This window comes from Oncorhynchus tshawytscha, linkage group LG20 (genome assembly GCF_018296145.1).
Source record: "Oncorhynchus tshawytscha isolate Ot180627B linkage group LG20, Otsh_v2.0, whole genome shotgun sequence".
NCBI lineage: Eukaryota > Metazoa > Chordata > Actinopteri > Salmoniformes > Salmonidae > Oncorhynchus > Oncorhynchus tshawytscha.
Genome location: NC_056448.1, coordinates 8,710,558 through 8,725,514, shown reverse-complemented (window position 1 = coordinate 8,725,514; position 14,957 = coordinate 8,710,558). Strand labels below are relative to the sequence as shown.

At 44.8% G+C, this 14,957-nt stretch overlaps 1 protein-coding gene across 2 annotated transcripts in view; it reads left to right on the top strand.

Moving 5' to 3' along the window:
• The first annotated feature begins 1,065 nt into the window (after positions 1-1,065).
• LOC112219633 (M-phase phosphoprotein 9) overlaps positions 1,066-14,957 on the top strand; it is a 29,730-nt gene continuing 15,838 nt past the window's right edge. For both annotated transcript variants that reach the window (XM_024381064.2, XM_024381063.2), the window contains exons 1-8: positions 1,066-1,199; positions 1,910-2,196; positions 2,321-2,468; positions 3,783-3,872; positions 6,716-7,525; positions 7,824-7,896; positions 8,148-8,251; positions 8,437-8,556. In XM_024381064.2, coding sequence (XP_024236832.1) covers positions 1,946-2,196; positions 2,321-2,468; positions 3,783-3,872; positions 6,716-7,525; positions 7,824-7,896; positions 8,148-8,251; positions 8,437-8,556 — 1,596 coding nt within the window. In that variant the 5' untranslated portion in view covers positions 1,066-1,199; positions 1,910-1,945. The remainder of the gene's footprint in view (positions 1,200-1,909; positions 2,197-2,320; positions 2,469-3,782; positions 3,873-6,715; positions 7,526-7,823; positions 7,897-8,147; positions 8,252-8,436; positions 8,557-14,957) is intronic.

Sequence of the window (14,957 nt, the reverse complement as noted above, 5' to 3'; positions counted from 1 at the left end):
CATCTAGCAGACAGAAACCGTTTCTATCTCCAGGCATTCAGACTGTTGAACAGCCATCACTAGCTGGCTACTTGCCAGTTCACCTGCCCTGTAACATCTTGGAACAATGTCAAAGTAACTAGTGGAGATGTGAAAGTTGTTTATACTTTGGCTAAAACCTAGCTTTTATATTCGTTTATTTAGCTATACAAGCAAGTTAAAACTGCACACCTCTGAGAGCAAGCTATCTAAACCACCTGACAGCTAATTATGCTAGCTAGCTAAATCAAGGGGAGGGGAAACCACTACATAAAATAGCCTATGCGGTGACGTTCAATGACTTACTTATGGGGCATTAGTCTGAATGTGCGGGGTGTACATGTCTTGTAAAAATCGTCCCAGCGTGAAATAGCTCCCAATCGTTATGATTGTGACTCCATGTTGTGGATTTTCCTCACGACAAGAAAATGTTAAATAATTGCACGTGCGTTTCTTTATGTGGATGTCTCTCTCACACCCTCCCTGCTGTGTATGTATATACTGTATTCTCGAAATAGCTAATATAGCTACTACTGTACATATAATTATTTTCTTTCCAAATTATATACTGTCTGTACACACCACGTATTTATATTCGAACATGTGCTCCCTCCTATCTTCATTGGATTGTTAATTGGACTCGTTCTCTCATTTGTAAATTATTTGTGTATTTGTATTGTGTTTATGTGATATTCTACTGCACTGTTGGATCTAGTAACATACCGATTTCACGAGTTTGGATAATCTCAAAATCACGTTACTGATTATCATTTGGACAGGTAACTGTAACGGATTACATTTAGAAAGTAACTTACCCCAAACCTGATTGCAGATAACAATTTAGCAATCGCATTTTGTTAGGTTGTAACAACAATTTTGTCTCCCGCGTGTTAAATTGAATTGCTCTACTCCTGCAGCGAATGAATAATTTCCTACAAGTTCTACCAATCATGTACACTGCACTGTGTATCACAGCAAATCATAATGGCTGAATGAGAGAGACAGCCAATCAGATAACTCGTTTTCGATTTCATTCGGCCAATTAGATATTGCGTAATGTTTTGCCGTTGAACGTTATGCTGCAGCACTGCTAGCTAGCTAGCGTTAGCTGCAGTAGACTAGCTAGCTGGCTAGTATTGTTGAAGGTAAAATATGGGTGAAGTTACTTTACAAGTTAACTGGTAAGTTAAAGCGAGCTTTATTAAAAAATCTTATTAATCTACTTTACATATTAACTATGAATCGACTGTGTGCTTATTGAGCCTAACGAAGGCGCTAGTTTCAATCATTTTCAAGATGTAACATTACTCTTAGCTAGCTAACCGTAAACGTTGATGCTTGCAAACCTGTCAGTTAGCATGGCTAGCTAGCCAGCAGGATACAGCCAGCGAACAACTGGCCAGTCAATCAATAGCAAGATTAATACAGCAGAAGGAGACTAGCTACGATATCCAGGTAGTTATATTTAGCTTGCAATGTAGTTAGATACGTCTGCTTGATGATCTCATATGTTTACTGCTGGTTCATGCCCCTGTCAGGTATATCTTGCAAGGCTTCTGCTATAATCTTATCCAGCAAGTGTATGCAAGTTACTATTTGAATGAAACTGCCCCAGTTAAAGTGAAAGTTTGATTACGGTCACCATCACCAAAGGGCCTAGCCACCTGCTTGTATTTCATCTCACATCACAGTCCTGGTCCATGTCTGTACTCTGGAGTTTAAAGGGACTGTTCACAATGAAAAGTTAGTTTGTCATACGTAACTTCAGACCTTTCCCCTCGATCTCCTGCAAGTGTTAACCCCCCACCCCCACCCCCCCACCCCACCCCAGCCAGCCAGCCAGCCAGCATGTAGGTTAAGGGAGAGCTGTCTCCCTCTATCTCCCTTGTAGGTATCAGACTCTCCCCCAGGTTGTGGGCCCATAAGCATGTCCACAGATGACAGTATCTCTGAGGATGTGTCCAGCCTGGGGGCCCTGAGCCACTGCCATGCCGGGGAAGGGGACAAGGAAAGCGAGTCTTCAGAGGGAACCTCAGCAGCCTCTGGCCTGGGACTTGGACTTGGGTTGGGGCTGTCCGGGACAGAGGAACCCAACGCCAACTCCAAGACTGAAGGGGGAACCGTAGATGGGAGAGCTGAAGACGTCACACCAGCATGCAGCCTCCCCCACAAGATCAGGTGTGTGGAGACTGTGGATTCTGACTGGAGGTGGCAGTGGAGTAGGAGGTTTTGAAATAAGTGTGCTACATTGAGTAATCCAACCTAGTCCCTTTTCCTGACTCCTGTGTACTGTGTTCCCCAGGAGCCTGTGTCTTAGTACGGAGGAGGCCTTTGGGCCTGGCAAGAGTCTCCCCTTCATCAACCCCTCCTCCCTGGAGACCCTCAGAGCTCTGGTCCAAGAGATCCAGAGTAGTGGGGAGACTGACCCAGAGATGTGGAAGGACTGTGAGGTAGGAAAGAGTCTGGGCTCTTGTGTAACTGCAAGGGTAGGATGGACAACAGACAAACCGATATATAGGATACCATATATTTAGTGTGGAACGACTGCCAAGTAGTAATACAGCCACTGATAGAGAAATGTCTGTGGCAGTTAGTATGTCAGGGAAGTGTGATTGTGTGTGTTCTCTAAACTTCTCCCTGGAAAGGGTGATACTGTTAGCTGGTGTGGTCATTATTCTCCTGCAGCACGTTGGGCAGCCGGCAGTCTTATCCCTCCTCTGTCGCTTCTGCTGTCCCTGTGGATCTTAGCTGACGGCACACACACACTTGGTCCCTAGACTGCACACATCACGCAACTGCAGCTGATCTCTTCAGACAGGACATGATTTGTGGAGAATAGACAACTGTGATGCTGGCAGCAGTGCCACCTCATCTCACACAGAAGAAAACACACTGGCTAGAGTACTGTATTCCCCAGCTTTAAATACAAGGATCTAGAGCTGGGTGATATGGACAAAAATCCATATTGTGATAAATTGCCTGAACTGATCTGATAACAATAAATCCAATGATAAGTTTATAACATTAATGTGCACCACTTTGTTTAGTTTTATTATCCTATAAACTACTACGTCTAGTTTGATTGTTGTATGCCATCAATTGTTCCATGAACAATCACCAATATTAACAAACTTATTTCATGTCTAACTCCACATTTCACTTGTATAGGCAACTTGTCGTAATGAACGATGTCAGCAAAATGCCTGCTTCCCAGCTCTACATGGGATCTATCCCAATTGTCTTAATGACCTCCTGCCCTCTCCTCTCATACCACTTTCCTGATCTGAAAACACAGGCTCGATTACTTTTGAGATGCAACCCATATCCAAGGCTGTTATTGTGCCCAGAAAAGATTAACATTTAACCTATGTTTGAAAATGTGCAAATAACTGAGTCGCTAAAAGGGAATCAGTGAGTTTCTTATGGACTGTAATATCAGGTGCCATACCCCCTCCCCCGCCACCTCACCTCCCTGGGTGCATGGCATAGTACCACTAATTCACTTTTCTCACATCATAACTAGAGCACAGCTGCTTCCGGATGCACCCCCCCCACACACACACATACACACACAGACCCCTTCTGCGAGCCTAACTCACAGCTGTCACACTTCTTCCACCCAATCAGAACATTTGACTATTTGCCATATTCATATTCACACTGGAAACATGCCCATAACTTTAAGAGGAAATCTTTTCCAATACTTTCTGGATGGTACTGTACAGACTTAATGTTGAAGATGTGTACATGTGTTTGTTCAACAGGGTCGATGGCTGCATCTGTTCCAGCTAGTGGAGAAACAGTACCAAGAGCAGATCCTGGCTCAGCAAGAACAGTACCAGTGCCAAATACAGGTTTGTACTACTATTTAAGTGTGTATGATTTTCACGGAAGATGCCACCGACGGGTATGGCAGCTCCACTTCTAGCTCTTAAGAAACTTTGCAGTATTTTGTTTTTTTGTGTTATTTCTTACATTATTAGCCCAGATTTTTGTTGTTGGTATTACATACAGCCTGGAAATAACTTTTGTATATCAGAGCGGTGGTAACTTACTAACATTATGACCAGGAATACGACTTTCTGGAATTGGGTCCTTTGTTCGTACCTCCCAGGGCAATTGAACTTATTCCAGAGGCTGCTCCGAAACACCGCCGGCGGAGAAGAGGTATTCGGAGTGGACTTCTAGTCCGACTCTGGAGGTGTGCCCACCATCCACCGCTTCAGAGTATATTACTTGCTAATGTTCAGTCTCTGGACAATAAAGTAGATGAGCTCAGGGCAAGGATCTCCTTCCAGAGAGACATCAGGCATTGTAACATACTCTGGCTGTCTCGGAATATACTGTCCCTGTCCATACAGCCAGCTGGGTTCTCAGTACATCGCGCAGACGGGAATAAAGAACTCTCCGGGAAGAAGAAAGGCGGGGGTGTATGTTTCACGATTAACTGCTCATCGGGTGATTGTGATAACATACAAACTCAAGTCCTTTTGTTCAGCTGTCCTAGAATACTTCACAATCAAATGCCAACTGTATTACCTCAAAATAATTATCTTCGGTTATAGTCACAGCCGAGTATATTTCTCCTCAAGCCGATACCAGGACGACCGTCAAAGAATTACACTGGACTTTATGCAACTGAAAACCACATATCTTGAGACTGCATTTATTGTATCTGGGGATTTTAACAAAGAGAATTTGAGGAAAATGCAACCATAGTTCTACCAACACATTGACTGTAGTACTTGTTCTGGAAAATCATTGGACCGCTGCTACTCAACTTTTTGAAATGCCTACAAGGCCCTCCCCCGCTCTTGTTTCGACAAATCTGATCACTACCTCATTTTGCCCCTCCCTTCCTATAGGCAGAAACTCAAACAGGAAGTACCCGTGCTAAGGTCTATTCAACGATGGTCTGACCAATCGGAATGCATGCTTCAAGATTATTAGGATCGCGCGGACTGGGATATGTTTCAGGTAGCCTCTGAGAGTAACATCATCGAATACACGGATAGGGTGACTGAGTTCATCAGGAAGTGTATAGGATATGTTTTACCCACTGTGACTATTAAAACCTACCCAAAACAGAAACCGTGGATAGATGGCTTAACCTGACACCCTAGACTGACTTCAATTTGCTTACCGCCTCAATAGATCCACAGACGATGCAATCGCCATCGCACTTCACACTGCCCTATCCCACCTGGTCAAGAGGAATACCAGTGTAAAAATGCTGTTCTATGACTATAGCTCAGCATTCAACACCATAGTACCCTCCAAGCTTATCAGTAAGCTCGCGGCCCTGGCCTGAACCCCGCCCTGTGCAACTGGGTCCTGGACTTCCTGACGGGCCACAGACAGTGTGGTGAAGAAGGCGCGACAGACAGTGTGGCTTGGTCCCTCAAACCCTCAACTTTTACAGATGCACAATTCAGAGCATCCTGTCGGGCTGTATGGTACGGCAACTGCACCGCCCGCAACCGCAGGGCTCTTCAGAGGGTGGTGCATCAGAGGCTGCCCAACGCATCACCGGAGGCAAACTACCTGCCCTCCAGGACACCTACAGCACCCGATGACACAGGAAGGCCAAAAAGATCATCAAGGACATCAACCACCTGAGCCACTGCCTGTTCACCCCGCTATCATCCAGAAGGCGAGGTCAATACAGATGCATCAAAGCTGGGACCGAGAGACTGAATAACAGCTTCTAACTCATGGCCATCTCATGGCCTCCTTGCTGTCCCCAGTCCACCTGGCCATGCTGCTGTTCCAGTTTCAACTGACCTGAGCCCTAGGACCATGCCCCAGGACTACCTGACATGATGACTCCTTGCTGTCCCCAGTCCACCTGGCCATGCTGCTGCTCTAGTTTCAACTTCCACCTGACTGTGCTGCTCCAGTTTCAACTGTTCTGCCTTATTATTATTCGACCATGCTGGTCATTTATGAACATTTGAACATCTTGGCCATGTTCTGTTATAATCTCCACCCGGCACAGCCAGAAGAGGACTTGGCCATCCCACATAGCCTGGTTCCTCTCTAGGTTTCTTCCTAGGTTTTGGCCTTTCTAGGGAGTTTTTCCTAGCCACCGTGCTTCTACACCTGCATTGCTTGCTGTTTGGGGTTTTAGGCTGGGTTTCTGTACAGCACTTTGAGATATCAGCTGATGTACGAAGGGCTATATAAATAAATTTGATTTGATTTGATCAGACTGTTAAATAGCCATCACTAGCCGGCTTCCACCCGGTTACGCAACCCTGCACCTTGGAGGCTGCTGCCCTGTATACATAGACTTGGAATCGCTGGCCACTTTAATAGTGGAACACTAGTCACTTCAATGTTTACCTACTGCTTTACAAATGTCATATTTACATACTGTATTCTATTCTACTGTATTTTAGTCAATGCCACTCCGACATTGCTCAATCTAATATTTTAGTATTTCTTAATTTTATTTGTTTACTTTTATATTGGTGTGTATTGTTGTGAATTGTTAGATACTACTGGACTGTTGGAGCTAGGAACACAAGCATTTCGCTACACCCGTAATAACATTTGCTAAATATGTGTATGTGACCAAAAAAAATTGATTTGACTATTGCCAAGTACAGCTCTGAACTATACATGGCCTGTTCTAGAATCCATAAAGATGCATGTTCTGATGCCTGTTTACACTGTGATTATTTTCCTCTTCCAGCTGATTCAGGATGAGATCAAAGCCTTGGTTCAGCTCCAGAACCGCCAGACCAGCACACAGACCCACAACAATTACCCATATACTGCTACCACCAACACACAGACACATCACGATTACCAATCTACGCTGTTTACTGTCACACAGACACACCCAGACTACTCCTCTTCCCCTGCTGTTGCCACCATCCACCCCTCACCCTCCACGGACCTTCCCAATGGGAACCCGCCTCTCTCTGCTCTCCCCACCTCCCTCTCTGTCCCACAACCCCTTCTGAGCTCCACCTTCCCTCTACCCCCATCCCCTCGGCCAGGGCCTGTCACCCCAAGAGAGAGGTGGGCTGAGGGGGCAGGGACGGTGCTGAGCAGTGGGTATGGGACCCTGTCAGCCTGGGGGTCAGGGCTCGAGGGGACAAAGACTCCGGGGGGAGTAGAGGAGCGAGGCCGGGGGAAAGAGGAGTCTGGTTGGTCCCTTCACCTCCAGGACTACACAGAGACCATTCTGATTGGCCAGGAGGGTCAGAAGAGGAGTGCCTCGGCCAATGAGGTGGCTCCTAGAGACAATCCTAGTCCACCTGAACAGCAGAGAACCTCCAGCCAATCGCTGACCTCCTGGGCTCAAAGACAGAGACGCAGCAAACCCAAGAAGAGCACAGCGGGGCAGGCCCAACCTCCCCTGGCTTCCCCCCCACCCCTCCAGGCCCCATTCCCGGGCCAGAGCGGCCCTCAGACCTCTTCCTCCCATGATCAGCAGCCCAGCCCCAGGCAGAGCCCTAGAGACAGCCCCCTGGAGAACACTGACCTCCAGGACAAGGTACACCTAACTCCAGCCGACGCACCCGGTTCCTTTTGAATTTCTAGTAGCTGGATAAAATTATGTAAAACTATTTGGATTACTGGAGTCAGTAAAATGCGCTGGTGTTTTGTTATATCACCTTGTATTTTGTCTGTTTGTCACTGTGTCTGCCCTGCTTTATATGCGTCACAGTCAGTTGAAACAGGATTCCTTGTGGGGAAGCATTTTGAAAAGGAAACAGTAAAACACTGGAGTTAGCTTTGGGTCTCATTCTCTCTCCTTCTCCTATGTTCATTTCTCTTCTCTCTGTTTTCAGCATGGGTCGGCTGCTACCTTCACCAACTCCTTCCCTCTGAGGAGAAGTGACAGCCTCATGTCTGAGGCCTCAGGTAACCACACACACACACACACACACACACACACAGACACAGGCCTCTTTTTGTATCCGCTCTAAACATTGGCCTATATCCTGCGCGGTCTTGTCACCTTGTTGAATAACACTGTTGCCTTTGCTTGAGCAGCAGTTCTGAAATGCGGTCAAAGCAATAAATGCTAAGTGCTTGTAGTAACATAGTTATAAAGCAGTCTAGTATAGAGGTTGTAAAAATGTAGTGATACGTGTCTGCTTCTTGTCCTTCAGGTCTGACGTACTGGCGCCTGGATGAGAGTGAGCTCTACCACCCTCTACCTGACAGCTTCGACAGTGGAGCCTACCTGCTGCTGCAGGAGGCCTCTATCAGTCTGGTAGGTGAAGGTCAAAAGGACAACCCAAACTTGTTCCACCTTAAATACAGTGTTTGTTTTCATTGTGCTGAAAAAGTTAGTCTCTTGTCTCATTTTCAGACCTCAATCCCAAGTAAATGAAAACAAATGACACCACCTCCCTCCGTTGTATTAGTTTGTTGTGCGTCTCTCTCTGTGTCTCCCAGACCTCTCCAGAGGACCAGAAGTGGTCTCTCAGAGAGATCTACCACACCAAGCAGAGAACTACTGAGTCTAAACACACTGACTGGGACCGCTCTCTCACCTGCAGCCCCACGTCACCACAGGTATACACACACACACTAAGGTTGGGCGGTATCCAAATGTTCATACCGTTTCTGTACCATACCGAGGTATACTGTATTACCAGAAGTGCACACAAGGGGTGCTATAAAAAAAGAATTGAGCTATCTTCTTGGTTACAGCAGAGACGTTCAAGCCCATCCTGGATCAAGATCCCTGTTGCCTAAAGGGTTTTGTGCTTCTAATTAAAAACATTTAATAAATAAGTATATATATATATATATATTTTTTTTTTTTTTTGCTGAGTTACAGTTCATATAAGGAAATCAGTCAATTGAAATAAATTCATTAGGCCCTATTCTATGGATTTTACATGACTAGGCAGGGGCGTAGCCATGGGTAGGCATAGACTGACCCACTTGGGAGCCAGGCCCAGCCAATGATAATTTGTTTTTCCCTACAAAAGGGCTTTATTACAGACAGAAATACTCGGATGTGAGCTGGCGTGGTTACACGTATGGCCGGTTGGACGTACTGCCAAATTCTCTAAAACAGTGTTTTTATGGTACATCAATGAACATTGAATTCTCTGGCAACAGCTGTGGTGGACATTCCTGCAGTCATCATGACAATTGCACACTCCCTCAAAACTTGAGACATCTGTGGCATTGTGTTGTGTGACAAAACTGTACATTTTAGTGGCCTTTTATTGTCCCCAGCACAAGGTGCACCTGTGTAATGATTATGCTGTTTAATCAGCTTCTTGGCATACATGTTGTGTTTCTAGTTTTGGTGTGTGTGTGTGTGTGTGTGTGTGTGTGTGTGTGTGTGTGTGTATACACATACATTTATATACATACTGGTAAAGTAGGAAGTTTACTTACACCTTAGCCAAATAGATTTAAACTCAGTTTTTCACCATTTCTGACATTTAATCCAAGTAAAAATTCCCTGTTTTAGGTCAGTTATGATCACCACTTTATTTTAAGAATGTGAAATGTCAGAATAACAGTAGTGATTTTATTTCAGCTTTTATTTCTTTCATCACATTCCCAGTGGGTCAGAAGTTTACATACACTCAATTAATATTTGATAGCTTTGCCTTTAAATTGTTTAACTTGGGTCAAACGTATCAGGTAGCCTTCCACAAACTTCCCACAATAAGTTATGTGAATTTTGGCCCATTCCTCCTGACAGAGCTGGTGTAACTGAGTCAGGTTTGTAGGCCTACTTGTTCGCGCACACTTTTTCAGTTCTGCCCACTACTTTTCTATTGGATTGGCTTTGTGATGGCCACTCCAATACCTTGACTTTGCCAATTTGCCACAACTTTGGAAGTATGCTTGGGGTCATTGTCCATTTGAAAGACCCATTTGCGACCAAGCTTTAACTTCCTGACTGATGTCTTGAGATATTGCTTCAATATATCCACATAATTTTCCCGCCTCATGATGCCATCTATTTTGTGAAGTGCACCAGTTCCTCTTGCAGCATAGTACCCCCACAACGTGATGCTGCCACCCCTGTGCTTCACAGTTGTGATGGTGTTCTTCAGCTTGCAAGCCTCCCCCTTTTTCCTCCAAACATAACGATGGTCATTATGTCCAGACAGTTCTATTTTTGTTTCATCAGACCGGAGGACATTACTCCAAAAAGTACGATCTTTGTCCCCATGTGCAGTTGCAAACTGTAGTCTGGCTTTTTTCTGGCCGTTTTTGAGCAGTGGCTTCTTCCTTGCTGAGCGGCCTTTCAGGTTATGTCGATATAGGACTTGTTTTTACTATGGATATAGATAATTTTGTACCTGTTTCCTGCAGCGTCTTCACAACGTCCTTTGCTGCTGTTGTGGGATTGATTTGCAAATTAATACCATTTAAATGTAATGTTCTTTGCATTGGATATATTTAGCTGGTGACAGAAACAAACATTTTACCTTATCTATCATAAGTAGACATATTTGCAAATGATTAAGTCCTTCCAATAGAAATATAAAAATAACTATTTATTTACGAATTTAACTTTAATTAAATTAATTGACTTTTCATATGGGATGATTTCACTGAACAACAAAAAGGCCATTTTGAATGATCCCGAATGATTCCCAATGATCCAATCGCATCTCCCCAAAAAACTTTTCAACATACATCTGTTAAATGATAACCAAAACTTCCTCACAGGCTTCCATGTCTTCTCCCTGGACGACCTCAATGTTCACCTCTTGAACATCTGATTCTGAGGCCTCATCTTCACTTTCCAACCTTACTGAGGATGGCTTATTGTCAGGCTCAAAAAGCCTCAAATTTGCCCGGATAGCCACCAATTTTTCAACCCTTGTATTGGTCACCCTGTTGTGTGCTTTGGTGTGTGTGTGTGTTCCCAAACAAGGACCAGTTGCGCTCTGAGGCGGCTGATGTTGGTGGGATTTGGAGGATGTATGAGGCAACAGGGGAAAGAGCCACAGATCCACAAAGTCCCTTCCACCAGGTGGCTGATGAGATATGTTTGCACGACTACCATGTTGCATCTCCATCCTAAAGCCCTTGCTTGGCAGTCTGGCGAAGTGCACTTCCAAGAACCTTGCCCTCATCCAGGCCAAAGTGGTGAGGCACGGTAGTGATGACACAATAGGCCTTGTTGATCTCTGCACCAGACAGGATGCTCTTGCTAGCATACTTGGTGTCCAACATGTACGCTGCGGCGTGTATGGGTTTCAGGTAGAAGTCTTCATGCTTTGTATGTATTTCAGAACTGCAGTTACCTCTGCCTGGAGAAAAATTGTGAAGTGGGCAGGGCAGTATGGATTTTTTCTCTTACTTCTGTAAGCAGTCTGAACATCAGACAGGATGGCATGGTCTCCCTCAATCCGTGCAATGGCAACTACTATAGGTTTCGGGCTGCTTACCACTCGTCATCCAGGAGGATCCTCTTGATGGGGCTGTCCATATCGGCAGACTGTGATATGGCCATTTCTTGGAGAGACTCCTACCCCTCCAGGACACTGTCAAACATGATGACAACACCACCCCAACGGGTGTTGCTGGGCAGCTTCAATGTGGTGCTCTTCTCACTTTGCTTGGTGAGGTAGATTGCTGCTACAACTTGATGATACTTCACATACCTAACCATTTACTTGGCTCTCTTGTAGAGTGTATCCATTGTTTTCAGTGCCATGATGTTCTCGAGGAGCAGATTCAATGCATAAGCAGCACAGCCAATGGGTGTGATGTGAGGGTAGGACTCCTCCACTTGAGACCAAGCAGCCTTCATGTTCGCAGCATTGTCTGTTACCAGTGCAATTATCTTCTGTGGTCCAAGGTCATTCATGACTGCCTTCAGCTCATCTGCATTGTAGAGACCGGTGTGTCTGTTGTCCCTTGTGTCTGTGCACTTGTTACTGGTTGAGGGGTGGAGATGATGTAGTTAATTATTCCTTGCCCACGAACATTCGACCACCCACCAGAGATGATTGCAATACAGTCTGATTTCTCTATGGTTTGCTTGACCTTCACTTGAACTCTGCATCCAGCAAATGAGTAGATAAAGCATGTCTGGTTGGAGGGGTGTATGCTGGGTGAAGAACATTCAGAAATATCTTCCAATACAATACACATTGCCTGTGAGAATCAGAGGTGAACCAGTTGCATACACAACTCGAGCAAGACATTCATCAGCATTTCTCTGACTACGTTCCTCCATTGAGTCAAAAAACTTCTGGTCCCGGGGCCTCCCGGGTGGCACAGTGCTCTTAAGGCACTGCATCGCAGTGCTAGCTGTGCCACCAGAGACTCTGGGTTCGAGCCCAGGCTACAGCCGTCCGCGACCGGGAGGTCCATGGGGCGACGCACAATTGGCCTAGCGTCGTCCGGGTTAGGGAGGGTTTGGCCGGTACGGATATCTTTGTCTCATCGCGCACTAGTGACTCCTGTGGCGGGCCGGGCGCAGTGCACGCTGACCAGGTCGCTAGGTGTACGGTGTTTCCTCCGACTTGGTTGGGTTGTGATGCATGGCTCTCGACCTTTTTCTCTCCCGAGCCCGTACGGGAGTTGTCGCGATGAGACAAGACAGTAACTACTAACAATTGGATACTAAGAAATTGGGGAGAAAAAGGTGGTAAAAAAATCAAATAAAAATCAACTTCTGATTCCAGGAGGACCATGAGCTGTTGTCACAACCAACCAATCCGCACTGCTTCTTAACACAGCGCGAATCCAACCCGGAAGCCAGCCGCACCAATGTGCATCATTTTTTATCTCAAATAGAAGTTGAGGGACTTTTGTCAGAGGTTGCTTGTTGTGAGCGCTGAGGGAACTTTATGCACTTGGCCAGACGATTCTGCCTCTTTGTTGCATTCTTCACATATGATTTGGCACAGTATTTGCAAATGTACACAGCTTTTCCTTCTACATTAGCTGCAGTTAAATGTCTCCACACATCTGATGCTGCCGGTGGCATTTTCCTGTAAAGATGAGGGAAAAATAAAATACAATTCGATGTACAGATAAATAGTTAAGCAGTTAGATTAAACATCTCCTTTGTAAGATAAATGCTTTAAAGTGACATGTATGGACACAGGTGAATTAACACTCCTCAGTTAACCTCTCTAGGGTATGTGGGACGCTGACGTCCCACCTGACCAACATCCAGTGACAGTGCAGGGCGCCAAATTCAAACAACAGAAATCTCATAATTAAAATTCCTCAAACAGACATGTATTATACACTATTTTAAAGATAAACTTGTTGTTAATCCCACCACAGTGTCTGATTTCAAAAAGGCTTTACGACACAAACAAACAGCCATTTTTCCAGCCAAAGAAAGGAGTCACAAAAAGTAGAAATAGAGAGAAAATGAATCACTAACCTTTGATGATCTACATCAGAATGCACTCCCAGGAATCCCAGTTCCACAATAAATGTTAGTTTTGTTAGATAAAGTCCATCATTTTTGTCCAAATACCTCCTTTTTGTTCGCATTTAGTACAGTAATTCAAATGCGCAGGCACTAGGTCCAGACAAAGTCAAAAAAGTTATATTACAGTTTGTAGAAACATGTCAAACGATGTATATAATCAGTCTTTAGAATGTTTTAATCATAAATCTTCAATAATGTTTCAACCGGAGAACTCCTTTGTCTTTAGAAATGAAAGGGAACGGAGCTAACTCACGGGCGCGCGCCTGACTGGGCACATGGCCTTCTGGCAGACATGACTCAATCAGCTTTCATTCTCTCCTACCTCACAGTAGAAGCATGAAACAAGGTTCTAAATACTGTTGACATCTAGTGGAAGCCTTAGGAAGTGCAATATGACCCCACAGACACTGTATATTGGATAGGCTAAGACTTGAAAACCTACAAACCTCAGATTTCCCACTTCCTGGTTGGATATTTTCTCAGGCTCTTGCCTGCCATATGGGTTCCTTTATACTTAGACATCATTCAAACAGTTTTAGATACTTCAGTGTTTTCTATCCAAATCTACTAATAATATGCATATCCTAGCATCTGGGCCTGAATAGCAGGCAGTTTACTCTGGGCATGCTTTTCATCTGGATGTGAAAATATTGCCCCATACCCCAAAGAAGTCAACAGGCTCAAGCAAGCTAAAACCCACATGGTAGCAAAAACAAACTAGCAGAAATTGTTAACAAGTTAGAAATGATTTAAACACACTTTCCTGTAGGCTAGTTAACCAAAGATCATGAATGTCAAATAACATATATTCACCCCACCCAGTATTGTAATCAAAACTTACCAGAAATCATGAAGTCCTTGGCCCAGACAGTGTAGTAGTGTGAGCTCAATAGCATCTCATTAGTGTGCAAGATCTTGAGATTCAGCTGTACATGTGATAGAAGAATGCACTGTGCATGCAGAGGGTTGTAATTCCATTGATTTGGGAATAGTTTAACCAAGTATGCCACAAGACCTAAAATTGCCTTGTGTATCCCACAAAAAGGTTCACTGTTATAAGCTAACTTAAAAATAAATAAAAAATTAAGCAAAATTCCAGGACTTCATTTCCGGAAAAATGTAACATTTCAGTGGGTGCGAGACACTGTGGCTTGTAGGCCACTCCAGGTCTTGCACCCACTGTGCAATTTGGTGGAGGATGGGTGATGATCTGGGGGTGCTTCAGCAAGGCTGGAATCGGGAAGATTTCTCTTTGTGAAGGATGCATGAATCAAGCCACGTACAAGGTTGTCCTGGAAGAAAACTTGCTTCCTTCTGCTCTGACAATGTTCCCCAACTCTGAGGATTGTTTTTTCCAGCAGGACAATGCTCCAATGCCACACAGCCAGGTCAATCAAGGTGTGGATGGAGGACCACCAGATCAAGACCCTGTCATGACCAGCCCAATCTCCAGACCTGAACCCCATTGAAAACCTCTGGAATGTGATCAAGAGGGAAGATTGATGGTCACAAGCCATCAAACAAAGCCGAGCTG